The sequence below is a fragment of the Pleurodeles waltl genome, chromosome 12 (assembly GCF_031143425.1).
Source record: "Pleurodeles waltl isolate 20211129_DDA chromosome 12, aPleWal1.hap1.20221129, whole genome shotgun sequence".
Lineage (NCBI taxonomy): Eukaryota > Metazoa > Chordata > Amphibia > Caudata > Salamandridae > Pleurodeles > Pleurodeles waltl.
Genome location: NC_090451.1, coordinates 271,073,598 through 271,100,959, shown reverse-complemented (window position 1 = coordinate 271,100,959; position 27,362 = coordinate 271,073,598). Strand labels below are relative to the sequence as shown.

The 27,362-nt window shown below is 46.2% G+C and overlaps 1 protein-coding gene across 1 annotated transcript in view; it reads left to right on the top strand.

The window, feature by feature from the left end:
* The window catches only part of MBTPS1 (membrane bound transcription factor peptidase, site 1), a 353,237-nt gene that overhangs the window by 289,069 nt on the left and 36,806 nt on the right, over positions 1–27,362 (top strand). Inside the window, exons 18-20 of the mRNA XM_069215792.1 lie at positions 14,983–15,060; positions 15,157–15,297; positions 20,866–20,997. Of these exons, the coding sequence (XP_069071893.1) occupies positions 14,983–15,060; positions 15,157–15,297; positions 20,866–20,997 (351 nt within the window). The remainder of the gene's footprint in view (positions 1–14,982; positions 15,061–15,156; positions 15,298–20,865; positions 20,998–27,362) is intronic.

Below are 27,362 nucleotides of genomic sequence, written 5' to 3'. Positions count from 1 at the left end.
AGAAGCACTTGAGTTTGCAGTTTTAGGTCAAATACATAGTCTACATCGGTGGCAGTCAAGGAAATGCTGCATTATATCCATCTAGGGTGTAAGGCATTTGCATTTGGACGCTGCTCTTTGTGACAGCCTCTAAGGCTGGCACTGAAGTTATGACAATGATGTGTTTTCCCTGAGCCAGTGGAATTTCCTTAATGACCGCCATCTGAACCGCAGTCAGTAGTTTTTCAGTGGATGCCAAACACATTTCAGCATTGGAAGATCAGTGTGATTTATATGCAATCAGCACTGACACCTTCATTGAATGTGACATAGTTTAACCCCTTCGCTGCCAGGCCTTTTCCCCCTCCTGTGCCAGGCCTTTTTTTGCCTATTTGGGGCAGTTCGCGCTTAGGCCCTCATAACTTTTTGTCCACATAAGCTAACCAAGCCAAATTTGTATCCTTTTTTTCCAACATCCTAGGGATTCTAGAGGTACCCAGACTTTGTGGGTTCCCTTGAAGGAGGCCAAGAAATTGGCCAAAATACAGTGAAAATTTCGTTTTTTTCAAAAAAATTGGAAAAAGTGGCTGCAGAAGAAGGCTTGTGGATTTCCCCCTGAAAATGGCATCAACAAAGGGTTTGCAGTGCTAAACTCAGCAGCTTCCTAGCTTTCAGGAACAGGCAGACTTGAATCAGAAAACCCAATTTTTCAACACAATTTTGGCATTTTACTGGGGCATACCCCATTTTTGCAATTTTTTGTGCTTTCAGCCTCCTTCCAGTCAGTGACAGGAATGGGCATGAAACCAATGCTGGATCCCAGAAACCTAACCATTTCTAAAAAGTAGACAAAATTCTGAATTCAGCAAGGGGTCATTTGTGTAGATCCTACAAGGGTTTCCTACAGAAAATAACAGCTGAAAAAGAAAAATATTGAAATTGAGGTAAAAAAACATAAATTTTTCTCTACGTTTTACTCTGTAACTTTTCCCTGCAATGTCAGATTATGGAAAGCAATATACTGTTACGTCTGCTGGACTCCTCTGGTTGCGGGGATATATAGGGCTTGTAGGTTCATCAAGAACCCGAGGAACCCAGAGCCAATAAATGAGCTGCACCCTGCAGTGCGTTTTCATTCTATACCGGGTATACAGCAATTCATTTACTGAAATATAAAGAGTAAAAAATTGCTATCAAGAAAACCTTTGCATTTCCAAAAAGGGCACAAGATAAGGTGCTGAGGAGCAGTGGTTATTTGCACATCTCTGAATTCCGGGGTGACCATACTAGCATGTGAATTATAGGGAATTTCTCAAATAGATGTCTTTTTTACACACTCTCCTATATTTGGAAGGAAAAAATGTAGAGAAAGACAAGGGGCAATAACACTTGTTTTGCTAATCTATGTTCCCCCAAGTCTCCCGATAAAAATGATACCTCACTTGTGTGGGTAGGCCTAGCGCCCGCGACAGGAAACGCCCCAAAACGCAACGTGGACACATCCCATTTTTTTTAAAGAAAACAGAGGTGTTTTTTGCGAAGTGTCTACCTGTAGATTTTGGCCTCTAGCTCAGCCGGCACCTAGGGAAACCTACCAAACCTGTGCATTTCTGAAAACTAGAGACCTAGGGGAATCCAAGGAGGGGTGACTTGCGAGGCTCGGACCAGGTTTTGTTACCCAGAATCCTTTGCAAACCTCAAAATTTGGCTAAAAAAACACATGTTCCTCACATTTCTGTGGCAGAAAGTTCTGGAATCTGAGAGGAGCCACAAATTTCCTTCCACCCAGCGTTCCCCCAAGTCTCCCGATAAAAATGATACCTCACTTGTGTGGGTAGGCCTAGCGCCGGCGACAGGAAACACCCCAAAGCGCAACGTGGACACATCAAAAAATTTGGAAGAAAACAGAGGTGTTTTTTGCGATGTGCCTACCTGTAGATTTTGGCCTCTAGCTCAGCCGGCACCTAGGGAAACCTACCAAACCTGTGCATTTCTGAAAACTAGAGACCTAGGGGAATCCAAGGAGGGGTGACTTGCGGGGCTCGGACCAGGTTCTGTTACCCAGAATCCTTTGCAAACCTCAAAATTTGGCTAAAAAAACACATGTTCCTCACATTTCTGTGGCAGAAAGTTCTGGAATCTAGGAGGAGGCACAAATTTCCTTCCACCCAGCGTTCCCCCAAGTCTCCCGATAAAAATGATACCTCACTTGCGTGGGTAGGCCTAGCGCCCGTGACAGGAAACACCCCAAAGCGCAACGTGGACACATCAAAAATTTTGGAAGAAAACAGAGGTGTTTTTTGCGAAGTGTCTACCTGTAGATTTTGGCCTCTAGCTCAGCCGGCACCTAGGGAAACCTACCAAACCTGTGCATTTCTGAAAACTAGAGACCTAGGGGAATCCAAGATGGGGTGACTTGCGGGGCTCGGACCAGGTTCTGTTACCCAGAATCCTTTGCAAACCTCTAAATTTGGCTAAAAAAAACACATGTTCCTCACATTTCTGTGGCAGAAAGTTCTGGAATCTGGGAGGAGCTACGAACTTCCTGCCACCCAGCGTTCCCCCAAGTCTCCCGATAAAAATGATACCTCACTTGCGTGGGTAGGCCTAGCGCCCGCGACAGGAAACACCCCAAAGCGCAACGTGGACACATCCAAAATTTTGGAAGAAAACAGAGGTGTTTTTTGCGAAGTGCCTACCTGTAGATTTTGGCCTCTAGCTCAGCCGGCACCTAGGGAAACCTACCAAACCTGTGCATTTCTGAAAACTAGAGACCTAGGGGAATCCAAGGAGGGGTGACTTGCGGTGCTCGGACCAGGTTCTGTTACCCAGAATCCTTTGCAAACCTCAAAATTTGGCTAAACAAACACATGTTCCTCACATTTCTGTGGCAGAAAGTTCTGGAATCTGAGAGGAGCCACAAATTTCCTTCCACCCAGCGTTCCCCCAAGTCTCCCGATAAAAATGATACCTCACTTGTGTGGGTAGGCCTAGCGCCCGCGACAGGAAACACCCCAAAGCGCAACGTGGACACATCCAAAATTTTGGAAGAAAACAGAGGTGTTTTTTGCGAAGTGCCTACCTGTAGATTTTGGCCTCTAGCTCAGCCGGCACCTAGGAAAACCTACCAAAGCTGTGCATTTCTGAAAACTAGAGACCTAGGGGAATCCAAGATGGGGTGACTTGCGGGGCTCGGACCAGGTTCTGTTACCCAGAATCCTTTGCAAACCTCAAAATGTGGCTAAAAAAACACATGTTCCTCATATTTCTGTGGCAGAAAGTTCTGGAATCTGGGAGGAGCTACGAATTTCCTGCCACCCAGCGTTCCCCCAAGTCTCCCGATAAAAATGATACCTCACTTGTGTGGGTAGGCCTAGCGCCCGCGACAGGAGACACACCAAAGCGCAACGTGGACACATCCAAAATTTTCGAAGAAAACAGAGGTGTTTTTTGCGAAGTGCCTACCTGTAGATTTTGGCCTCTAGCTCAGCCGGCACCTAGGGAAACCTACCAAACCTGTGCATTTCTGAAAACTAGAGACCTAGGGGAATCCAAGATGGGGTGACTTGCGGGGCTCGGACCAGGTTCTGTTACCCAGAATCCTTTGCAAACCTCAAAATTTGGCTAAAAAAACACATGTTCCTCACATTTCTGTGGCAGAAAGTTCTGGAATCTGAGAGGAGCTACGAATTTCCTGCCACCCAGCGTTCCCCCAAGTCTCCCGATAGAAATGATACCTCACTTGTGTGGGTAGGCCTAGCGCCCGCGACAGGAGACACACCAAAGCGCAACGTGGACACATCCAAAATTTTGGAAGAAAACAGAGGTGTTTTTTGCGAAGTGCCTACCTGTAGATTTTGGCCTCTAGCTCAGCCGGCACCTAGGGAAACCTACCAAACCTGTGCATTTCTGAAAACTAGAGACCTAGGGGAATCCAAGATGGGGTGACTTGCGGGGCTCGGACCAGGTTCTGTTACCCAGAATCCTTTGCAAACCTCAAAATTTGGCTAAAAAAACACATGTTCCTCACATTTCTGTGGCAGAAAGTTCTGGAATCTGGGAGGAGCTACGAATTTCCTGCCACCCAGCGTTCCCCCAAGTCTCCCGATAAAAATGATACCTCACTTGTGTGGGTAGGCCTAGCGCCCGCGACAGGAAACACCCCAAAGCGCAACGTGGACACATCCAAAATTTTGGAAGAAAACAGAGGTGTTTTTTGCAAAGTGCCTACCTGTAGATTTTGGCCTCTAGCTCAGCCGGCACCTAGGGAAACCTACCAAACCTGTGCATTTCTGAAAACTAGAGACCTAGGGGAATCCAAGGAGGGGTGACTTGCGGGGCTCGGACCAGGTTCTGTTACCCAGAATCCTTTGCAAACCTCAAAATTTGGCTAAAAAAACACATGTTCCTCACATTTCTGTGGCAGAAAGTTCTGGAATCTGAGAGGAGCCACAAATTTCCTTCCACCCAGCATTCCCCTAAGTCTCTCGATAAAAATGGTACCTCACTTCTGTGGGTAGGCCTAGCGCCCACGAAAGGAAATGGCCCAAAACACAACGTGGACAGAACATATTTTTTCACATAAAACAGAGGCGTTTTTTGCAAAGTGCCTTCCTGTGGAGTTTGGCCTCTAGCTCAGCCGGCCCCGGGAGGGGGGGGGGCAGAAATGCCCTAAAATAAATTTGACCCCCCCAAGCCCCCCCTGCCCGGGAACAACCCCTGCCTACGGGGTCGCTCCCCCTGCATGACATTGGCGCCAAAAAACAAATCCCAGGTGCCTAGTGGTTTCTGCCCCCTTGGGGGCAGATTGACCTAAAATCGGCCAATCTGCCCCCGGGGGGGCAGAAATGGCCTAAATACAATTTGCTCCCCATCTCGAAAAAAACAAACAAACAAAAAAAAAAAAACACAACAAAAAAAATTGCCCTGGCGCCTAGGGGGTTCTGCCACCCCCGGGGGCAGTTCGGCCTAATAATAGGCCGATGTGCCCCCGGGGGGGGGCAGAAATGGCCTAAAATAAATTTGCACCCCCGCCCCCGGGAGCGACCCTTGCCTACGGGATCGCTCCCCCTGCGTGACATTGGCGCCAAAAAACAAATCCCAGGTGCCTAGTGGTTTCTGCCCCCTTGGGGGCAGATTGACCTAAAATCGGCCAATCTGCCCCCAGGGGGGCAGAAATGGTCTAAATACAATTTGCCCCCCAGGGGAGCGACCCTTGCCTGATGGGTCGCTCCCCATCTCTAAAAAAAATAAAAAAAAATAAACACAAAATAAAAAATTGCCCTGGCGCCTAGAGGGTTCTGCCCCCCCCGGGGGCAGTTCGGCCTAATAATAGGCCGATGTGCCCCCAGGGGGGGCAGAAATGGCCTAAAATAAATTTGCCCCCCCAGCCCCCACCCCCGGGACGACCCTTGCCTACGGGGTCGCTCCCCCTGCGTGACATTGGCGCCAAAAAACAAATCCCCGGTGCCTAGTGGTTTCTGCCCCCTTGGGGGCAGATTGACCTAAAATCGGCCAATCTGCCCACGGGGGGGGGGCAGAAATGGCCTAAATACAATTTGCCCCCCAGGGGAGCGACCCTTGCCTGATGGGTCGCTCCCCATCTCGAAAAAAACAAACAAAAAAAAAAAAAAATTGCCCTGGTGCCCTGAGGGTTCTGCCCCCAGGGGGGGCAGAAATGGCCTAAAATAAATTTGCCACCCCCGCCCACGGGACGACCCTTGCCTACGGGGGCTCCCCATCTCGAAAAAAACTAACAAACAAAAAAAAAAACACAACAAAAAAAATTGCCCTGAGGGTTCTGCCCCCCCCCCCCTGGGGGCAGTTCGGCCTAATAATAGGCTGAACTGTCCCCAGGGGGGGCAGAAATGGCCTAAAATAAATTTGCCCCCCCCACCCCCGCCCCCGGGAGCGATCCTTGCCTACGGGGTCGCTCCCCCTGCGTGACATTGGCGCCAAAAAACAAATCCCAGGTGTCTAGTGGTTTCTGCCCCCTTGGGGGCAGATTGAACTAAAATCGGCCAATCTGCCCCAAGGGGGGCAGAAATGGCCTAAATACAATTTGCCCCCCAGGGGAGCGACCCTTGCCTGATGGGTCGCTCCCCATCTCGAAAAAAACAAACAAACAAAAAAAAAAACACAACAAAAAAATTTGCCCTGGTGCCCTGAGGGTTCTGCCCTTCCCCCTGGGGGCAGTTCGGCCTAATAATAGGCCGAACTGTCCCCATGGGGGGCAGAAATGGCCTAAAATAAATTTGCCCCCCCCCCGCCAGCCCCCACCCCCGCCCCCGGGAGCGACCCTTGCCTACGGGGTCGCTCCCCCTGCGTGACATTGGCGCCAAAAAACAAATCCCAGGCGCCTAGTGGTTTCTGCCCCCTTGGGGGCTGATTGACCTAAAATCGGCCAATCTGCCCCCGGGGGGGCAGAAATGGCCTAAATACAATTTGCTCCCCATCTCGAAAAAAAACAAACAAACAAAAAAAAAAAAACACAACAAAAAAAATTGCCCTGGCGCCTAGGGGGTTCTGCCACCCCCGGGGGCAGTTCGGCCTAATAATAGGCCGATGTGCCCCCGGGGGGGGGCAGAAATGGCCTAAAATAAATTTGCACCCCCGCCCCCGGGAGCGACCCTTGCCTACGGGATCGCTCCCCCTGCGTGACATTGGCGCCAAAAAACAAATCCCAGGTGCCTAGTGGTTTCTGCCCCCTTGGGGGCAGATTGACCTAAAATCGGCCAATCTGCCCCCAGGGGGGCAGAAATGGTCTAAATACAATTTGCCCCCCAGGGGAGCGACCCTTGCCTGATGGGTCGCTCCCCATCTCTAAAAAAAATAAAAAAAAATAAACACAAAATAAAAAATTGCCCTGGCGCCTAGAGGGTTCTGCCCCCCCCGGGGGCAGTTCGGCCTAATAATAGGCCGATGTGCCCCCAGGGGGGGCAGAAATGGCCTAAAATAAATTTGCCCCCCCAGCCCCCACCCCCGGGACGACCCTTGCCTACGGGGTCGCTCCCCCTGCGTGACATTGGCGCCAAAAAACAAATCCCCGGTGCCTAGTGGTTTCTGCCCCCTTGGGGGCAGATTGACCTAAAATCGGCCAATCTGCCCACGGGGGGGGGGGCAGAAATGGCCTAAATACAATTTGCCCCCCAGGGGAGCGACCCTTGCCTGATGGGTCGCTCCCCATCTCGAAAAAAACAAACAAAAAAAAAAAAAAATTGCCCTGGTGCCCTGAGGGTTCTGCCCCCAGGGGGGGCAGAAATGGCCTAAAATAAATTTGCCACCCCCGCCCACGGGACGACCCTTGCCTACGGGGGCTCCCCATCTCGAAAAAAACTAACAAACAAAAAAAAAAAACACAACAAAAAAAATTGCCCTGAGGGTTCTGCCCCCCCCCCCCTGGGGGCAGTTCGGCCTAATAATAGGCTGAACTGTCCCCAGGGGGGGCAGAAATGGCCTAAAATAAATTTGCCCCCCCCACCCCCGCCCCCGGGAGCGATCCTTGCCTACGGGGTCGCTCCCCCTGCGTGACATTGGCGCCAAAAAACAAATCCCAGGTGTCTAGTGGTTTCTGCCCCCTTGGGGGCAGATTGAACTAAAATCGGCCAATCTGCCCCAAGGGGGGCAGAAATGGCCTAAATACAATTTGCCCCCCAGGGGAGCGACCCTTGCCTGATGGGTCGCTCCCCATCTCGAAAAAAACAAACAAACAAAAAAAAAAACACAACAAAAAAATTTGCCCTGGTGCCCTGAGGGTTCTGCCCTTCCCCCTGGGGGCAGTTCGGCCTAATAATAGGCCGAACTGTCCCCATGGGGGGCAGAAATGGCCTAAAATAAATTTGCCCCCCCCCCGCCAGCCCCCACCCCCGCCCCCGGGAGCGACCCTTGCCTACGGGGTCGCTCCCCCTGCGTGACATTGGCGCCAAAAAACAAATCCCAGGCGCCTAGTGGTTTCTGCCCCCTTGGGGGCTGATTGACCTAAAATCGGCCAATCTGCCCCCAGGGGGGCAGAAATGGCCTAAATACAATTTGCCCCCCAGGGGGGCGACCCTTGCCTGATGGGTCGCTCCCCATCTCGAAAAAAACAAACAAACAAAAAAAAAACACAACAAAAAAAATTACCCTGGTGCCCTGAGGGTTCTGCCCCCCCCCCCCCCCCCCGGGGGCAGTTCGGCCTAATAATAGGCCAAACTGTCCCCAGGGGGGGCAGAAATGGCCTAAAATAAATTTGCCCCCCCCAGCCCCCACCCCCGCCCCCGGGAGCGACCCTTGCCTACGGGGTCGCTCCCCCTGCGTGATATTGGCGCCAAAAAACAAATCCCAGGTGTCTAGTGGTTTCTGCCCCCTTGGGGGCAGATAGACCTAAAATCGGCCAATCTGCCCCAAAGGGGGGCAGAAATGGCCTAAATACAATTTGCCCCCCAGGGGAGCGACCCTTGCCTGATGGGTCGCTCCCCATCTCGAAAAAAACAAACAAAAAAAAAAAAAAAAAAACACAACAAAAAAATTTGCCCTGGTGCCCTGAGGGTTCTGCCCCCCCCCCCTGGGGGCAGAAATGGCCTAAAATAAATTGCCCCCGCCCAGCCCCCACCCCCGCCCGCGACCCTTGCCTACGGGGTCGCTCCCCCTGCGTGACATTGGCACCAAAAAACAAATCCCCGGTGCCTAGTGGTTTCTGCCCCCAGGGGGGCAGAAATGGTCTAAATACAATGTGCCCCCCAGGGGAGCGACCCTTGCCTGATGGGTCGCTCCCCATCTCTAAAAAAAGAAACAAAAAAAAAAAAACACACTAAAAAAAAAAATTGCCCTGGCGCCTAGAGGGTTCTGCCCCCCCCCTGGGGGCAGTTCGGCCTAATAATAGGCTGAACTGCCCCCAGGGGGGGGCAGAAATGGCCTAAAATAAATTGCCCTCCCCCCAGGGAGCGACCCTTGCCTAAGGGGTCACTCCCTTTGCGTGAAATTCACGCAAAGAAAAAACTCCCTGGTGTCTAGTGGTTTCTACCCCCCTTGGGGGCAGATTGGCCTCATCAAAATAGGCCAATCTGCCCCCAAGGGGGGCAGAAATGGCCAAAATATAATTTTCCCCCAAGGGGAGCGACCCTTGCCTAAGGGGTCGCTCCCCACCAAAAAAAAAAAAAATGAAACATAAAAAAAAAAAAAAAAAATGGTCCCTGGTGCCTAGAGGTTTCTGCCCCCAGGGGGGGCAGAAAAGGCCTTCCCGAAAATATGCCCCCCCTGGGAGCGACCCTTGCCCAAGGGGTCGCTCCCTTTTGTCAATAACAATAAAAACAAAAAAAATCCCTGGTGTCTAGTGGTTTCTACCCCCCTTGGGGGCAGATTGGCCTCATCAAAATAGGCCAATCTGCCCCCAAGGGGGGCAGAAATGGCCAAAATATAATTTTCCCCCAAGGGGAGCGACCCTTGCCTAAGGGGTCGCTCCCCACCAAAAAAAAAAGAAATGAAACATTAAAAAAAAAAAATGGTCCCTGGTGCCTAGAGGTTTCTGCCCCCCCTGGGGGAAGATCGGCCTAATAAGGCCGATCTGCCCCCAGGGGGGCAGAAAAGGCCTTCTCAAAAAAATGCCCCCCCTGGGAGCGACCCTTGCCCAAGGGGTCGCTCCCTTTTGTCAGTTTCAATAAAAAAAAAAAAATCCCTGGTGTCTAGTGGGGTTTCAAAAGCCGGATTGCAAGCAATCTGGCTTTTGAAACCCTCGGAGGGACTTCAAAGGGAAGGAAATACTTTTCCTTCCCTTTGAAGCCCCTCCGTGCCTCCCAAGTGATTGAAAAAGAAATGCTTTTGCATTTCTTTTTCAATCGCGCTGGAAGCAGAGCTTCCAGCGCGACTAGGGAGGCCCCTGGGACAAATCAGCGCGCGCTCGCGTGCTGACGTCACGGGGGGTGGGGGTGGAAGGGGAAGGTCTTCCCCTTCCATCCCGACTTGGGGGGGGGGAGGGGGGTGCACGGGGGGCGCGCTAGCGCGCCCCCAAGTTCCCCTGTGCCATGGACGAGATGATCTCGTCCAAGGCACAGGGGAACTGTAGCCTTGGACGAGATCATCTCGTCCAAGGCACAGAACCGGTTAATCCACTGGCATCCAGAATTATCAAGATGACCAGATTTGTTTTGTTTTTACATGTGTAAAAGTTTTGCATCAAGTGTGTCAGTCTGTAATGATCTGAGTACCTGTGTGTTTTTTTTTTTAGTGTCCAATGTCTATTTGAAAAAAATGGGCGAATTAAGTCATAAAGTGGTTTTATGCGTTGTGCATAGTCAGGTATGTACGTTCTGCCAAAATTGAAAAATCCTAGCAAGGATTGTAGTTTTTTGATGGTATTTAGTGGTTATAATTGGTTACACTTCTTAAGGAAGTGTGGTGCCGGCTCTTTCCCTCATTTGAAAGCTCGTATCCCAAAAACAGATCACTGAGAAATGCTATTTTTGTTTTCTTAAAATTGAATCTGTAGCCATGTTCAGAAAATCTCAAAACAACGCGATCTACTCCGGCTAAACATGTGTCTAAGTCATCGTCCATCAGGTATATGTCATCAACATAGGGCAATGCTTCTGGATCAGTATCATGCAATTCTGATGTTAAACTGGCAGAGAACAGCCCTGGACTGAGCCTGTACCCTTGGGGAAGGTGGCATAATTGGCTCTGAAAGCCAAGCGCAAAAAAAGTGGTTAAATCCCTGCTTTCAGGTTCCGTTTAGGCAGAAAAATCCATTGAAAATATTCAACAGGTTTTGTATTTTTTGCAGACAATATTGTTCATTAGTGCTGTACTGTGTGAATTTTGTATTGTATTGTAAAGGTGTGTGTATGACTATTTAAATGTCTATAATCTAAGGCTATTGATTGATCCTGCTTAGCTACTAGGAACAAGGGGTAGTTCATTGGAGATTCACAGGATCCCTGGTATTCAAGCTGAGAGAGAATCTCCCTCACAGGAGCTTTTGCATCATGTTTTATGGGGTACTGTGGTTGCACTTTCAGGCTGGACTTTATGGGTATTTCCTGAAAGAGAGAGTCCCTATCCCAACCCACATTGTTGCGGTATAGTGCTGGGACTTGTGCAAGAGCCCAGTCTGTAGCATATGCTTGCTTTACTTGCTCTGGAACAAGGGGTAGAAACAATGGTAAAATCACATCTTTCCCTTTTGGGCTGGTTCGAACATACTTTGTTGTCCAATTTTTTCAGCCAAGAGAATGTCCTAGATTATGGTTAATCTTTCCCAGAAAATTACTTTAATTGGGCGCATTACGTCCCCCTCAATTTGTATGTTTAGTTTATAGACTCTGTCTGGAAGGGTGACCTTTCTGGGCTTTCAACTTCTATGCTGATATTAATTGCTCTCACATTCAGAAATTCTTGAAGATTCTGGCAAACTATTGTGACCTCTGCTGCACTGTTGAGCAGAGTCACTGCCCTAACCTGCCCTGCAGTAATGTTCTCAGTATGTGTGACATAGTTTGCTGAAATTCCTGCAACTACTTTCTTTTTGAATTGGGGTTTTTGTTGAGGAAGTTTCTCTTCCTCTTTTACAATGATGTTAGACAAGCATTGTGAATCCTTTTTTGGTATCACGTACTCCTCCTGTCTGCGTTCTGACTGCCTGATCGCTCGAACCGGTTGTCTGAGAGTCCTGAAAAGCACGAGAAGGGCGTGTATCAGTATAAGAGGGGCGGCTCTTCCCCTATGGTGAAGCGTTGCCCCCTCGCCAGCAGCAGCAGAGGCTGCAAAACATTTACTATAAAACAATAATAAACTACATTTATTATTGTTCTATAGGAAAAGGGGTGGGGCCATGGGGCCGTGACTGGGAAGAGGGGGGAGTGCACTGTACTCCCTCTCAGTGCACATGTATGTTTGGTCGGCCAAACACACATGCACACTGGGTTGTCTCCAACCCAGCAACGAAGGCACTGGTTTCCTGGTTTGGAGACAGCAGTTAGTGACTTTCACTCATGCCTCTGAGCGCCCGGGCTGGGCGCTCCGTCCAACCCTAACTCTGCTTTCATGCTGCAAGCAGAATGAAAGCAATGTTAGGGTTGGACGTAGGGAAGGCTGTGTGCCTGTGCCTGTAGTCCAGTCGAGGAGTGGAATGGAGCGGCGAGGCTCGGCGCAAAAAGTACGTTTTTTCACCATTAATTATTTTATATATATATATATATATATATATATATATATATATATTTTTTTTATTATTATTTTTTTTTATTTTTTTTTTCTGTATAAAACCATGAGCCACGCCACCCCTTTTCCCTCCCACGAGCCACCACTCCTGTATACTGATGCTCGTCCGGCTTTATGATATTATCACAGTTATGCAGATTATAATGTTTTTTAGAGTTCTTCGGCTGCGTAGATTCTCCCTGTTGGTCGAATTTGTGTGGTTTTTAGAAGACTCCTGTGCTTGGTATTATTCTTTTCAGGATTACCTTTAAGCTATGGCTTATTTGGCCTGCCCCAAAATTATTGCAACCTATATTTGTATTAGTTTCAGCAGTTATTTTTGGTAACTTGCGCTCCGTGTCTATTAAAGAAACATGTGCAAGACGTTGGTGTACCACCAGTGCTGCTGCTTCCCCTTTTATATTTCCTAAAGTAATTGAGGATACTGTGGTAAAATTACTAATTATTTAATCCCCCAAGTCCAGGGCAGGTGCAGCCCAGTATTCTTTTTGTATTTGTTTTAGCACCTCTGGTAAAACTGCAGGAGATGGTGTACAATGAGTTGTGGTATATATTGCAGCAAAAACTGTGCCCCAGTAGCACAGTCATCAGTAGAGGGTACCATCCCAAGTGGCAAGCACATTATGAGAATTCTATGTTTATCTTGTGGTCCTGTATGGGGAAACACTGCTTCCAGATGATTTGTTTTTTGAGGAATCCAAAATGGAATTTCCTCCCTTTTGGTGAGTACTTTACCCAGAATGGTGGTAATAGCCACTGGGTTAATTCCCAGTGTAGCCAATTGTTGGTGGACAGCTGAAGCAGCCCTTGCTGGGGCAGTATTCAGTGTTTTACATTATGAATTTTGCTAAGCATCTATGTAGTCTGACTAAAGTATTATATGATGGGCGCAGATCTGCTGCTGTTAAATTTTATATATATGTGGATATAGGGTATAGGCAGTTAGACATCATTACTGAGGAGAACCAATCTGTTTTCAACACCGTGTGTAGGGCGCCTTGGAACCAGTTTTGATGTTCCTGATATGTCAAAGGAATTTTTCAATAGTTATATGCTCTGTATTATTATATGCTCTGTATTATTGTGGATTGTTGGCTACTGTGTAGGTATCAAATGTATTTGTGTTGAGATCTACTGCAGGAAAATTGACCCATGAGTAAAATGTTTCAGTTTTGTATGCATTGTGTGCCTCAACCACGAACATAACCTCTCCAACCCCATCAGATAGCCCATTTAGAAGTAAATGCTGTGTGACAACATGTGTAAAATTTACTGGAATAACAACTGGATTCGCTATATTTAGAAAATGAAATTCATAGAAGGAAACATTAAGTTGGGTATCCTTTTAAATGTTCAAGCTTGAACAACCTGCAGTCACATATGGATTCTCCCTATAAAGCTGAGGATATTTTACTAACAACACGGACATCTCCATATAAAGGTGATTAGGGCACCTTAGCCATACAAGAGAAAACTACTTGGGAGAGCAATTAAATAAGTACCTGACCTTGATACTTTGGTGGCGCCATGTTATGCAGTTCCTACTTAGGTAATAGGACTGCATGTTTAGGATGGCAGAACGGCAAAGTTTGGGAGACTAAGTCTGTCCACACATTTAGTATTTGTTGGCCTAACTCCTGGCTACATGACAGTGCCTCACCCGAACCACCAAACCCATTGGGGTGCGAGATGATTATGGCAATCTGAACATGACACTCTGACTCCCCATGGAAGCTATGGAAACAGACCTTACCCCTCTCAGGCTGTTACTCATGGACCCCAAGGCGAGACAAAAAAGGTGCAAGATAAACTTTCAATACACTTACTGAAACAATCGCAATCTGGTATATAAGGAGTGAGCTGCGATAATTAGGCAGATGAAACAAAGCAAAGTAATCAGCATTACGAACATGGTGAAAAAGATAAACAGTCCACCATGATGTATGTGGTTCTAAATGTTCTAGAGGTTCCTACCTAACCCTGTGTCTATACTGAGAGTATAGTGGGTGTACCGTTCTGCCTGGCCTGATCTAAAGGATTAGATCCAGCCCCGTACCTTGAGATAGTCTGTTGTTGGCCTGTGGTGTAGATGGCAGTCCCCTCAGGAGGCTGGTAGGTTAGCGCCAGCCAAGCTGCATGTCACACAGTGTGCGTTTCAAGATAATCGTGGTCAGAATGCCCTGTGCCCTCTCTGGGCCATTTATATAATAAACCACACTGTGCTGGAAGCACAGTTCTGATACAGTGCTATGCCTAGGTGGTAGAAGCTGTCTCCTCAATGGGCAACACAAACCAACCTATCAAGTACAGTGTTCTTTAGCCTTGTACTGATTATATGTTGTGCAAATGCTGACTAAACAAGCAGCTTGTTCCTCGTTTTCCTAGATAAAAGCCAAATGATAAAAATATGTAAAAATCATCGCTAAAACCAACCTTACTAAAAGGAGTAAAATAAAGTAAAACAGGGGTGACCAGCACAGTTCCTTGAGGTCCTCACGACAAGCAATTTATTCTCACGTTAGTGAAAGCACACAAATAAATGTGCCCTTTGCAGGGTAGTGATAAATGGAGGATTTAATGTTTATTAACATCATTGTTCCAAATAGTATGTTTTATTGAGGCATGTTTATTATCACAAGAATGGAATAAACACACACTTGTTCCCCCACACATGGGGCAAACTGAAGTTTGATACAGTATGTACGTTTTTAAAATATTTCCAAATCTAATCATGGACATCTTTTATTTACATTAGCATTAGATGCTGAATTTTATTTTTCTTGTCATTTAAACTATGCTCTTGTGTTTCAGTGTACTACGCATCTGGATGCAGCATTGCCAGGTTCCCTCAAGATGGTGCAGTCATTGCACAAACTCTTAAGGACCAAGGTATGATAGCTTACCTCTTGTCGGCAAGGGCATATCTTAAGTGTGTGTTGATGCTGTTTTGGTGTAATATTTTCCTCTTCACTCTTTCTGTGATAGGTCTTGAAGTGTTGAAGCAGGAAACATCTGTTGTGGATAATGTCCCCATATTGGGTCTTTTCCAAGTACCTTCTGAAGGTGGAGGAAGAATAGTTTTGTATGGAGATTCAAACTGCTTGGATGATAGTCATCGCCAGAAAGGTATTCTGTAGTATTTTTCCCTTCACCCACTGGGGCCTCATCAAAGGCAATTAATCTTTCACACCATCTCCCAATCACCAATTACCTTGCAACTTGGACAGATACAGGCTTACTTTATCCTCTATATATTGTAAGATGTGTTCAAATCTAAGCCTGTGCAAAACATTTGTCTGCTGAAAGTTTCATGGTGCATGACATTTGCAAAATTCCACAAATTCTTCAGCTGTGAAATTTCACACAAGTTTTTTTTGTTTTTTTTTGGCATGTGACATTTTCTCTTCCAACCATTCTCCTTTCTTGTATTTCGCATGACTTTTAAAAAGGTGATACCACCAAATTTCATTTTGGGAAACTTTGACTACTTCTTGTGACATTTTGTGAAACTTAAGTTTTGTCCACACCAGCATATCAAACCACACAACTCATTTACCAAATCGAACATTATTAAAATTAAATCTGCAGTAGACCTGGTTTCATAGGCAGAAAAGCTTTAACATGGTCACAGTAGTAGCTTACGCGCATCATTTCAGAAAATGGAAACTCCAGCCAATCAACATACAGCACAGCTTTCACCGTTCCCTACATAGACTGCCATAGCTTGGTACACTTTTAACAAAGTTACATTTACATTTCATTTCTCAAATATCTACTTTCTATATTAAATTAATATTTTGATCACAACTGAAAAGGAATTTTGGATCATTTTTCTACCACTTCCCCCGGGCTGAGTTATGAAAGTCGATCTTTGTTTAAAATCAGGCCTGTTCATGGAAATCTTAGTATGGCCTATCTATTGACAAACAACTTTTGGCAACTGTTCATTGTGGGGACATATTTTTGCTTAATTTTAGTGGGTATTTATTTAAATTTTTAAGAACCAAGACTGGTTGGCTTGCAGTGCACACTTAGCTAATGTGTAAAAGTAAGTTCTACAGTGTAATATTGGGCGTAAACTTGGGCAGAGTTAGTATGACTCACTATGACCTGGATATGGATGCTCTTTAACGTGACTTCTGTTTTAGGTTCTTATTTTTTCCTGCAGAAGGTTCAGAAATGCATTAAGAAACCTTTTGAAAATGTATCAAGAAGCCAGGATAAAAAAAAGTTGAAAATGATTTTGAGGTGTTGTGAGGACAATTGATGTCTACCCTAGCATTGATGCTGGAGCTAACAATCTTTGTGACCTCAGAATCTTGGGCCACTTACCGTTTCTAGAAATGTTTATGGGTATTCCAAAATCTAGGAATAATCTATTCTAAAGTTGACTGGTTTACTGACTACCACTTGTATCTAATTGTTAGGCAGTATATCAGTGGTCTTTAAACTTTTTAATACCGCTGCCTCCTCAGTGAAAAATAAATGCCCCCACCCCAAAGGATTCTTCACCATTATTCTATTAAATTGGTAGTGTTTTAATAGGTCTACATTTATTTAAACATTGCAGGTAAATTCTGTTACTGTTGTAAAAATGCAATCAAATACATGATGCCAAACATACTATTCTGGTCAGGCAGGCCTTACTAACGTTTAAAAGTATTCACAGTGTAATTATTAGAATGAGGGTCGGGGTTCGAAGAGTATTTGGAGTCCCTACCCTTTTGACTCTTTCTCCCAGCTTGGATATACATGACACAACATGTTAATGATTTCCCATTACAGCGCGGTTTACTGCTGCTCATTTTTTCACCTAAATACAAAGCCCTTTTATTAGCATAATGCTTCGTTTAGCAAGGGCCACGCACCCCCCAGGGATCACTTGAGGGAACCCTGCAGTAGATGCATGAGGTATTTATCCTAGAAAGAAGATGGTAAACAACCTTGGACATACAAAAGACTTGTCTTTGAGTAGTTGATCACCCAGGAATATTTTGATTTGACTTTGTGTTCAATTGTGATTTCATACATATAGAACTGTGAGACCATCCTTGTGGACCGGTGTGGTTATGTCATAATTTACTACCAAACCTAATCCCCTCCATCATTGCATTGTTTATTTGAGACTTGTAAAGGAACATCCAGGATTCTGTATCCACCAGATATGCGCTCTTCCCATTGCGTTAATTTGGAGAGCCACCCAGTTAAACCAGCTGTTGTGTAATGGGCATAGGAAAGAAATCTTAGATCCAGCTACAAATAACTTGAAGTGGTATTCTATAAACACAGAATTTTCAGGGCAATAGGGAACTATCTAATTCCAGTGTAGTTAGAAGGGAGTAAAACCTCCATATCGAGACCATGGTTGTTCTATCTACCAGGAACAAGGTAAACCATTGTTTCCCAGTTTCTTTTATATAAGGTAGTGATCAACTGCGCTCCTTTGAAGTGCGTGCCCACACCATCAAAGATTAAAAAAGTTAGCAGTTCTCAAACATTGTCCTTGATTCTTAAGAGCTTTTTGTTGGTTTCCGGGGGTGCTGTTTCTGAGTGACAGTGTGGATTAAAGCATGACTAATACAGCACAAACTGGACTGATGGAAAGGCCCTGTAATTTTTTCTTTGGCACCTTTCCTGTTAGTTTACCGATTGCTGTTATTCTGATAATTGGGTGATAACTGCTCTGGTCCTTTGTAACAAAGCTGAGAAGTTCTTTTGTACAAGTGTGTCTCATCCTCTGACGAAGTGAAGCATTGCTGATTGTTTGTAAACAGGATGTAAAAACCTCTGGACGGGTGGATAAAATCCATTCTGGCGAGTCATTACTGTAGCAATCTGTCGGTTTGGGCATATTCCGCTCAAGACTGGGAGTTTGATATTTACCAGCTTGACAATAAACTTGTCCATTACTGATGAACAGTTTAGAACACCCTCAATCAATCAATCAATCAAATTTTTTTTATAAAGCGCGCTACTCACCTGTGAGGGTCTCAAGGCAGTTGGGTGGGGGATTAGAGGGGGGCAGGAGGGTCACTGTTCGAACAACCATAATTTGAGGTTCTTTCTGAAAAGCAGGAGGTCTTTGGTTTTGTGGAGGTTGGTGGGGAGGGAGTTCCAGGTTTTGGGGGCGAGGTAGGAGAAGGACCTGCCTCCTGTGGTGGTGCGTTGAATGCGGGGGACTGTGGCAAGCGTGAGGTTGGCTGATCGGTGATTGCGGGTGGGAGTGTGGAAGTTCACTCTTTCGTTGAGGTAGGCCGGGCCGGTGTTGTGGAGGGATTTGTGTGCGTGGATGAGGATCTTGAATGTGATTCTCTTGTTTATGGGGAGGCAGTGAAGGGATTTGAGGTGTGGTGAGATTCGTTCATGGCGGGGGAGGCCAAGGACGAGGCGTGCAGCTGTGTTCTGGATTCTCTGGAGTTTGCGTTTGAGTTTGAGTGTGGTGCCGGCGTAGAGGGCGTTACCGTAGTCTAGTCTGCTGCTGATGAGTGCATGGGTGACTGTCTTCCTGGTCTCTGGGGGAAATCCATGTGAAGGATTTTTTTAGAATTTGAAGTGTGTGGAAGCAGGAGGAGGTTAGAGCATTGATTTGCTGTGTCATGGAGAGGGATGGGTCCAGGATGATGCCAAGGCTGCGTGCGTGGTTTGCGGGGGTGGGTGCGGGGCCTAGGGCGGTGGGCCACCAGGAGTCGTCCCATATAGATTTGTTGGGGCCAAAGATGATGATCTCGGTTTTGTTGGAGTTAAGCTTGAGGTGGTTAGTTGTCATCCAGTTGGCGGTGTCGAGGAGAGCTGCGTGTAGGTTGGTTTTGGCGGTGGTGGGGTTGCGGGGGAGGGAGAGGATGAGTTGGGTATCATCTGCGTAGGAGAGGATAGTGATTCTGTGTGATCAGAGGATTTTGGCTAGAGGGAATCATGTAAATGTTGAAGAGTGTGGGGCTGAGGGAAGACCCTTGGAGGACTCTGCCGATGATCTTGGTAGCGGTGGAGTGGAAAGGTGGGAGGCGGACTCTCTGGGTCCGGTCAGTGAGGAAGGAGGTGAGCCAGTCTAAGGCTTTGTGGCGGATTCCTATGTTGTGGAGGCGTGTGCGGAGTGTGTGGTGGCAGACAGTGTCAAAGGCTGCGGAGAGGTCTAGGAGGATGAGTGCGACGGTCTCGCCTTTGTCGACTTTGGTCCTAATGTCGTCAGTGCATGCAATGAGGGCGGTTTCCGTTCTTGCGGAACCCGGATTGTGAGGGGTCAAGAGTGTTGTTTTCTTCGAGGTAGTGGAATAGGCGGATGTTGACTAGTTTCTCGGTGACCTTGGCGGGGAAAGGGAGGAGGGAGATGGGGCGATAGTTGGAGAGGATCTCTGGGTCGGCTTTGTTTTTTTTTTAGGAGAGCGGTGATTTCCGCGTGCTTCCAGGGGTCTGGGTTGGTGGCGGAGTCGAAGGAGGAGTTGATGATGTCGCAGAGTATGGGAGCAATGGTTGGGCTGGCTTTGTTGTAGATGCGATGTGGACAGGGGTCTGAGGGGGATCCGGAGTGGATGGAGTTCATGGTTTTTTCGGTTTCTTCGTGTGTGGTGGGGGCCCAGGTGGTGAGTGTGGTGGGGGGATCATGAGTGGGGGTTGAGTTGGGTGAGTGAGGGGTGTGTGTGGTGGGTGTGCGTGGTATGAAGCTGTTGTGGATGTCCAGGATTTTGTGGTGGAAGTGGGTGGAGAGGGCGTCACATAGGGGCTGTGTGTGTGAGGGGTCTATGTTGCTGGCTTTGGGTTTGGCTAGTTCATTAATGATGGTTAAGAGTTCTTTGCTGTTTTGAGAGTTGTTGTCAAGGCGTGTCTTGTAGTGGTCATATTCTAATCAAAAGCGGCAATTCCTCTCTCCATTCCATGCTAAAAAAGTATACTAGCTTCAAGCTCTTGCTTGAATACATTTTTGCTTTTAAGCATTGGTGAGCAGCCACTGTACATCAGATGAAAGATCCCTCTGATGTTACAGTAAAATCTTTCATACTAATGTCCTCATTCTTTTAATTACCCCACATCTGACCTATGATTTCCAAGTCGTAGCTGTCCACACCAGAACAAGATTTGTTTGCAGCTTCAAAAGCAAACCTGCTACACTTAAAGAAGCAGTTAAATTCCTGGTTTGCTCAATGTCCTGTTTGCCTCGCTAGGCCTGCAGCATACCTTAAAGCTCTGGATAGCTGTCCATGAGGTATGAATGGTATATAATCTAATGCACCATTTATCCCAAATTGACTTGTCTTGGTCATGAGAATCTGGGCAACGATTAGGAAGAAAAAGTCTGATATTGGGTCAAATTCTACAATAACCAGTTGGTGTAATCCACATACTTCTGTTTCTACCTGACCCCACCCCTTTTACACTCCATGGATTTCAGTCATGCATGGTGCTCCACTTGGTCCTCAGACGTGTTAAAGCAAACTGCTTTTTACTGCCAGGTTTGTTTTGACAGGCACTGCCAGTCAAAAACACACCTAAAAGGCATGCTTTTCTGAACTTAAAAGTAGGAGAAATAAATAATGTACAGTTGTATCCCTTTTGGAATTGTATATGACCAGCACGTTTTGTGTTGTCCACACATTTTAGAGCAGGTGGGAAAATAATTTTGACGGTTGAATTCAAAGCATTTAAACTCTGAATTAAAAGTTTAAATTGATGAACATTCATTGTATTTTGTGTTCTCTGCAGACTGCTTTTGGATGCTCGATTCTCTTCTACAGTACACCTCCTATGGGGTAATACCTGCCAGTTTAAGCCACTCTGAGAATAGGCAGCGTGCCCCAACCGGAGCAGATTTTACACTGCCCCTGAGGATGGAAGGTACATTTGTGGCTTCTTTAATAAAGTATAAAGAGAGATTTATGGTCTAAATGATAGTGGGATTGAACATATGGTTACAGTGTTCTTCAAGTTCTATTTTATTGAATTTAACATTGTTTACCTATGCACATTTCTGTATTCACAGTAATAATTTGAAATTGTTGTGAAAGCACATTGTGAATTATACGATTATTAAAACAAAAATATCCCTCTTCACTGCATGTTCTGATGTACTAAATGTAATAAGACGTCTAAGAAATTTGAAACCATACGTTTGAGGCATGTATGGCTGTAGATACACATGCTCTGCATAATCCTGGCATCTAGTATTGGACTCAGATATGTGCAAGATCCTCCTCTTTCTGGTAATGCGCGTGGTCATAGACTCCATTGTTAGTTTTTTTTTCCACCGTTGGTTACGGACGTGTGATCATGCGCCGGGTCGACACCATTGTGATGCACTCTTCTCGGTTTACATGGTTTGTACCTCCATTGTGCTCCTATTTCCCTCATGTTCGCCGACTCCTGAATCGACCAGGTGGTTTTCCATCGACCCTGGGCTCACGGGGGCCTTTGACCACTGGGTTCCCCTTTCATGTTCGCACAGTGATGGATTGAACGTCTTCCTGCTACTGCCCTCAGTGTCACACAAAATACCCTCTCCACCAGTTCTGTAATCTGTGTCTCTCCACCAAGCACAACAAGGCTGACTGTGACCCTTGCCACTCCTTCCTTTTGGAAAAAAAACCCTTCACAGCTCGTGGCTTGATGACTTGAAATTTCATGGAGTAGCAGAGTCAGTTCACCAGACCTTTTCAGTACCCAGGTCATTGAGGGAGAAACATCATGCTCAAGCATTGGCTGCGGACAAAGAGCCCTTTTCCCCTGACGACAGCTCCAGCTCCAACCTGGAAATCCAGGCTATTCACCAGTGCAGCCAGCCATGAGTACTAGACCCCTCCCCCCACCCTCGAGCAAACAGTTACTCCGGAGCACCAGAGACAGACCCCTGGGCAACCACTGCCTTCAGGCAATGGCCATGCATCTACAACAGTGTCTCAGTGGGCATAACTCAAAACCCAAAGTTAGAAAACCTCATGGAAAATAATGTTAACACAGGGCAGTATGCATAATCAAATTGGTATTCAGATCAGCATAAAAAGTAATAAACAGCAACCACATTTCTTATTGCCAAATTGTATAAGTGAATACAAAGTGCTTGTGAAAATCGTGCAGGTGAACGGCGCCAGTGAAAAACTAAGGTTGTATATAAAGAAGAAACAAAAATATAGATACAGACATATATACAAAACAGCAGATGGGTTGTCGTCGTAAAATATAACTCAGGTCTGTGTGCAAACCAGTTACTTGATAGATAATTAACACATTATTACTCAACAATAAAAGCCCCATTTCGCTGCATCAACAGTTGACGTTTCGACTGCTATTTATTTAAGAGTCATCATCAGGACAAAGAGAGGTGAGAACATAGTGCTGAAAAATAGAAACAGACAGGATTCATTCAGGCAAGAGAAAAGATACAGGTCCCTCAAACCAATCTTGGATCTCGGATCACGAAACAAATACATTCTTTCAGAGCACTTGTACATGGTCACTCTTCAGGATATCATCCCACTACTACAGCATGGCAAATTCACGTCCGCACTCGACCTCAAGGGCGCCTGCTTCCGCACTCCAGTCTATCCGCACATTGCTGATACCTGAGATTTTTAGTAAGCGGACAGCATTACCAGTTCAAAGTGCTCCCTTTCTGAGTCACTGCTGCACCAAAGGTCTTAACCAAGTTCCTTGCTGTGGTGGCCACTCACCTACGCAGACAAGGCATCTACGTCTTTCCCTATCTGGAATTTTGGCTCATCAAAAGTGCCTCCTGTCTAAAATGTCACAAACCCACTCAAGTCACAATCAACTTACTTCATAAACTAGGCTTTACGATCAGTGCTTCAAAATCCTATCTCAAACCCTGTCAGATCCAACCTTTTCTAGGGTTCGCTCTCAATTCAGAGATGGGGATAGCCTACCCAAATGCTGTCAGGATACAATCCTTTCAGGCAATTATTCCTCTCTTTCAACCAAATCAGCAGGTCATATTCAGGACAATTATGCGCCTCCTCGGCATGATGGCCTCATGCATCGCTATAGTACCCCATGCCAGGTTACTCACGTGTCCATTGCAGGAGTGAGTTGTGCACCAATGGTCTCAAGTGGAGGGTCAATGGGAAGCTCTAGTGTTGGTCGGCTGTGAAACTTAACACTCTTGGCAATGTAGAACCCCAACAACTTGTTAAAGGGACGGCCATTCCTAGACCCAGTTCCGCAGAGAACCATAACAGCAGATACCTCCCTTATGAGGGGATCATTTGCAGAATTTGACTCTCCAAGATCAGTGGAGTCCCAGTCATAAATCACCTAGAGTTATTAGCTGTTCATAGTGCTGAAAACTTTCCTTCCTCACCTAATTAACAAGGTAGTCCGGTTCAAAAAGGACAACATGACAGCCATGTTTAATCTTCAGAAACAAGGGTGCACCAGATCCCCTCAGCTCTCTTACCTAGCCCAGACCATTTGATAATGATCTCGTCATCACAAGATCCACCTCTTAGTGGAATACTTGCCAGGAATGGACAACTACTTTGCCAACTTCCTCAGCAGGACGACAAGAGATAGATCTCTTTGCCACAGCAGAAAACACCAAATGTCCAAACTTCGCTTCAGGTTCCCACACCCATAATCCAAGGGAAATGCATCATGGATGAGTTGGTCAGGAATATTTGCTTACACATTTCCTCCTCTTCCTCTGCGTCCATTTGTGGTTCACAAACTTCAGCAGACATCTTTCACCCTGAACCTTGTGGCTCCCACGTGGGCATGGCAGTCATGGTTCACCACCCTCCTCAAGCTCTCAGTGGTCCCACACAAGACACTCCACAACAGGCAGGACCTTCTAACTCCGAACCATGGAGAGATCAGGCACCCAGATCCCAGGTCTCTCAACCTTGCAATCTGGCTTCTGAAGTCCCGGAGTTTGGAAACCTTAATCTATTCAGAATTCTCGTCATTAAAGCCTTCGTGGAAGGACTTAAAAGAGCCATTCCTTCTCGGGTCCCACCAGCCGTGACATGGAATCTTAACATTGTATTGACAAGTCTGATGGGCCCTTTATTTGAATCCCTCTACTCCTGACCCCTCCAGTTTCTAGTCCCCATTGCTTCCCTTAGATGTGTCAGTGATCTTCAGGCACTAACCTTGGAAGAACCGTTTTTCCAAATGCACAGAGATAGGGTTGTACTCAGTACCAACCCTGAGTTTTTCTCCCAAAGGTGGTTTCACACTTTCACCTCAGTCAATCTATTGATCTTCCGCTGTCTCCCTCAACCTGTTGTGAAACGGGCTCTCCATACATTAGATGGTAATTAGATGTTAAATGAGCCATCATGTATTATATTGACAGAACTAAATCTTTTAGAAAAACACAACAGCTTTTTGTTGCTTCTCAAAGACCTACGCAGGGAAAGCCATTTTTAAATTAGGCATTGCTAGATGGATTATTAAATGCATGCAGACATGAATACTAAAGCTAAAAGGTCCTTATCTATCCTTCCTAAAGCCCAATATACTGGGAATATTCCCATTGCTGATATTTGTAAAGCAGGTATATGGTATACACCACATACTTTTACAAGACTAAATTGTGTGGACATATTGGCTCGCCTAGAAGCCATTGTTGGTCAGTCAGTTCTATGTATACTTTTCTAAACATCTGCAGCTCCCACAGGCAAGCCACTGCTATTTTGGGAAGACTGCTTTACAGTCTATGCACAGCATATGTTTCTACAATTCCACATGCCTCAAAAGGATTATGTTACTGTAGGAAGATGGCCCTTTACGTAGTATGTGAATACCATGTAAAGGATCCAAGGGTTCCCCTGTGATATGCATTCCCAAAGTGCTCTATTTAGGGGTAACGTGGTTGAGTAGCCTTAGGCTTAACATAGAGGAGTGCAAGGCATCTACTAATACACACAGTTATCAGTAAATGAGATACACAGCTCAAGAAGGTGATGCACACCAATTTATAAAAATAGCAAGTATCTTTATAGATGTTTAGGTATTAGAAAAATCGTTCAGGTAAGTACTTTTTCAAACAGGAATTCTTTTCACTTTAAAAAGTGGACAGAGTGCAATTTCTGAGTTCTCCAATGTTATCCCATGGGAGGAAAAACAAGTTCTGCAAACAGATAAACAACCAGCAGAGGCCACTGACAGCTGTCAGTGTCCAAAACCACACCTTTATCTCTTAAATGACAAGGGAAGGTGATAACATACAGGCTTCTATGGGTTCAGTTTGCCTGACTGCTGTTTTAGAGTGGGGGGTTACTACATCCTGTGGCAAGCAAAATCCTTCCACTCTCTCGTCTGTAAGCTGAGGAGCCACCTTCTCAGGCTTAGCAGTCACCTGACTATTCAGGACTTCTTGTGGGTCAGGTAGGGCTTCACCAGTGCCAACTGTGGAGTTCATCCCTACTTGTCTTACTGGAACTTTGGTGAAAAGTTGCCCACCTTTCCTGCGCTTGGCCTTTTTTTTTTTCTTCTTCTCCCGGGGCTTGCTTGCTCTGCTTGCAGGAGCAGCACTTGCAGAATCTTTAGTTGAGAACTTGCACTGGACCAGTGCCTCACTTTGGCTCAGACCAACCTCTGGGTGATAATTTCCAAGGAAACAGTCAAGGGGGAGGTCTGTACTGACTACCACTCTTCTCCAACTAAGGGACCCAGCTATTTATAGGGGTACTAAAGCCACAGACCTAACAGTAACCTCCACTGGGCTAGCCCTTGCTCTGGCAGTCTCATCTGGGATATATTAGTTTGAGAGTACCAGTCTGTCATGCACAATAGTATGACTAGCACAGGTATCTTTCAGGGAGGTGGTTGGGATTCATTAACCAGTATGTGTTGGAAGTGTTCACCGCCCTCTGGAATCTCCAAGTCACCTGTTGGTCCCACATTCCTGTTAAAAATTATGAGAACCTCCTCATCTGAGGAGTCATCCTCTAAGACTACACTGGCAATCCCTAGGAGCACACAAGTGGGTTTGTCTTTAGGGCAGGAAGTGTCCATGGTTCGGTGCCCTGTCTGTTTACTGTCAAAGCACCAAGCATTTGTGGAACCCAAATTTTTACCCTGGTACCCACTTTTGTTTTGTGAAGTGTCTCGGGCCTACCCTCCTGGACAAATGTTTGAGGGCCTCCAGAGGACTCCTTACTTTTGTCTTTACCGCCAGAGTGATCTACCAGTTTCCTCAGGGGGTGGGCTGGGAGGGGGGGCTCTTTTTTTATGGTCACCCCCTCCATGTCTAGTTTTTACCCAGTGATCAGCCTTCTTTCTTAACTGTTGGGGAAAGACTGGCCCCAGGTCCACCAGATACTGATACAACTTTTCAGAAGTACAGTTACTTAACAGATTTTCCTTCATAAGCAAATTATAAAGCCCATCGTAATCATGCACCTTACTTCCCTTCAATTAACTACCTAGCGTTTCAACTGACATATCTACAAAATCTACCCAGGGCTGACTCGTGGTTTTCTGAGTCTCCCTGAACCTGATTCTATATTCCTCAATGGTGACTCTAAAACCCCCAATCGGGGTATCCTTCATGAGGTCATAGGATTCAGCATCTGCATCTCCAAGTGTCAGGAGTCTATCCCTGCACTTGCCTAAGAACAGTTCTCAATACTTCTGGCTGACCTTCCTGACTCTACTGGCTCTCTCAAATGCTGTGAGCCATTTGGTGATATCATCACCTTTTGAGTATTTTGGGACAATCCCTTTGGGAATTTTGAGGTCACAAGTTTCCTACCTAGTTTATGGTTTTGTTGCCACCAGAGATGGGTCCTAAGCCATCTCAGCTCTTTCTATAGCTAAGAGTTTAGCCTCTAGGGCTATCCTCTCGGCTAGCTTCTGAAGATCTGCTTCTTCAGTATCTAAATCTAAACTACTAGAAGTGTTCTCAGTGGAGGTATTGCCTGCGAGGGTAGAGGAGATGGTATCATCTTCACCTTTATCCACCTCTGCATTATCCTCCTCTTCCCCTGTGGGGGATTTCTACTTGCCCAGGCCTTATCATTCTCTGCCAGCAATTGCTACAGATGGACCTTTGTGCGTTAAGACCCTGTGGCAAGTTTCCATGCTCTACAGAGCTCCTTAAATTGGGGTACCTTAAGGTGCTGATAGGGTGCCAGGTTGAGTGTCTGGGAAGGCCCTTGCTCAGACATGGTGTTTAAAGTAGTTGGAAACTTTTTAAAGAACTTACAAAAATTGCTAAGTACTTTTCTAGCGGACCTAACTTA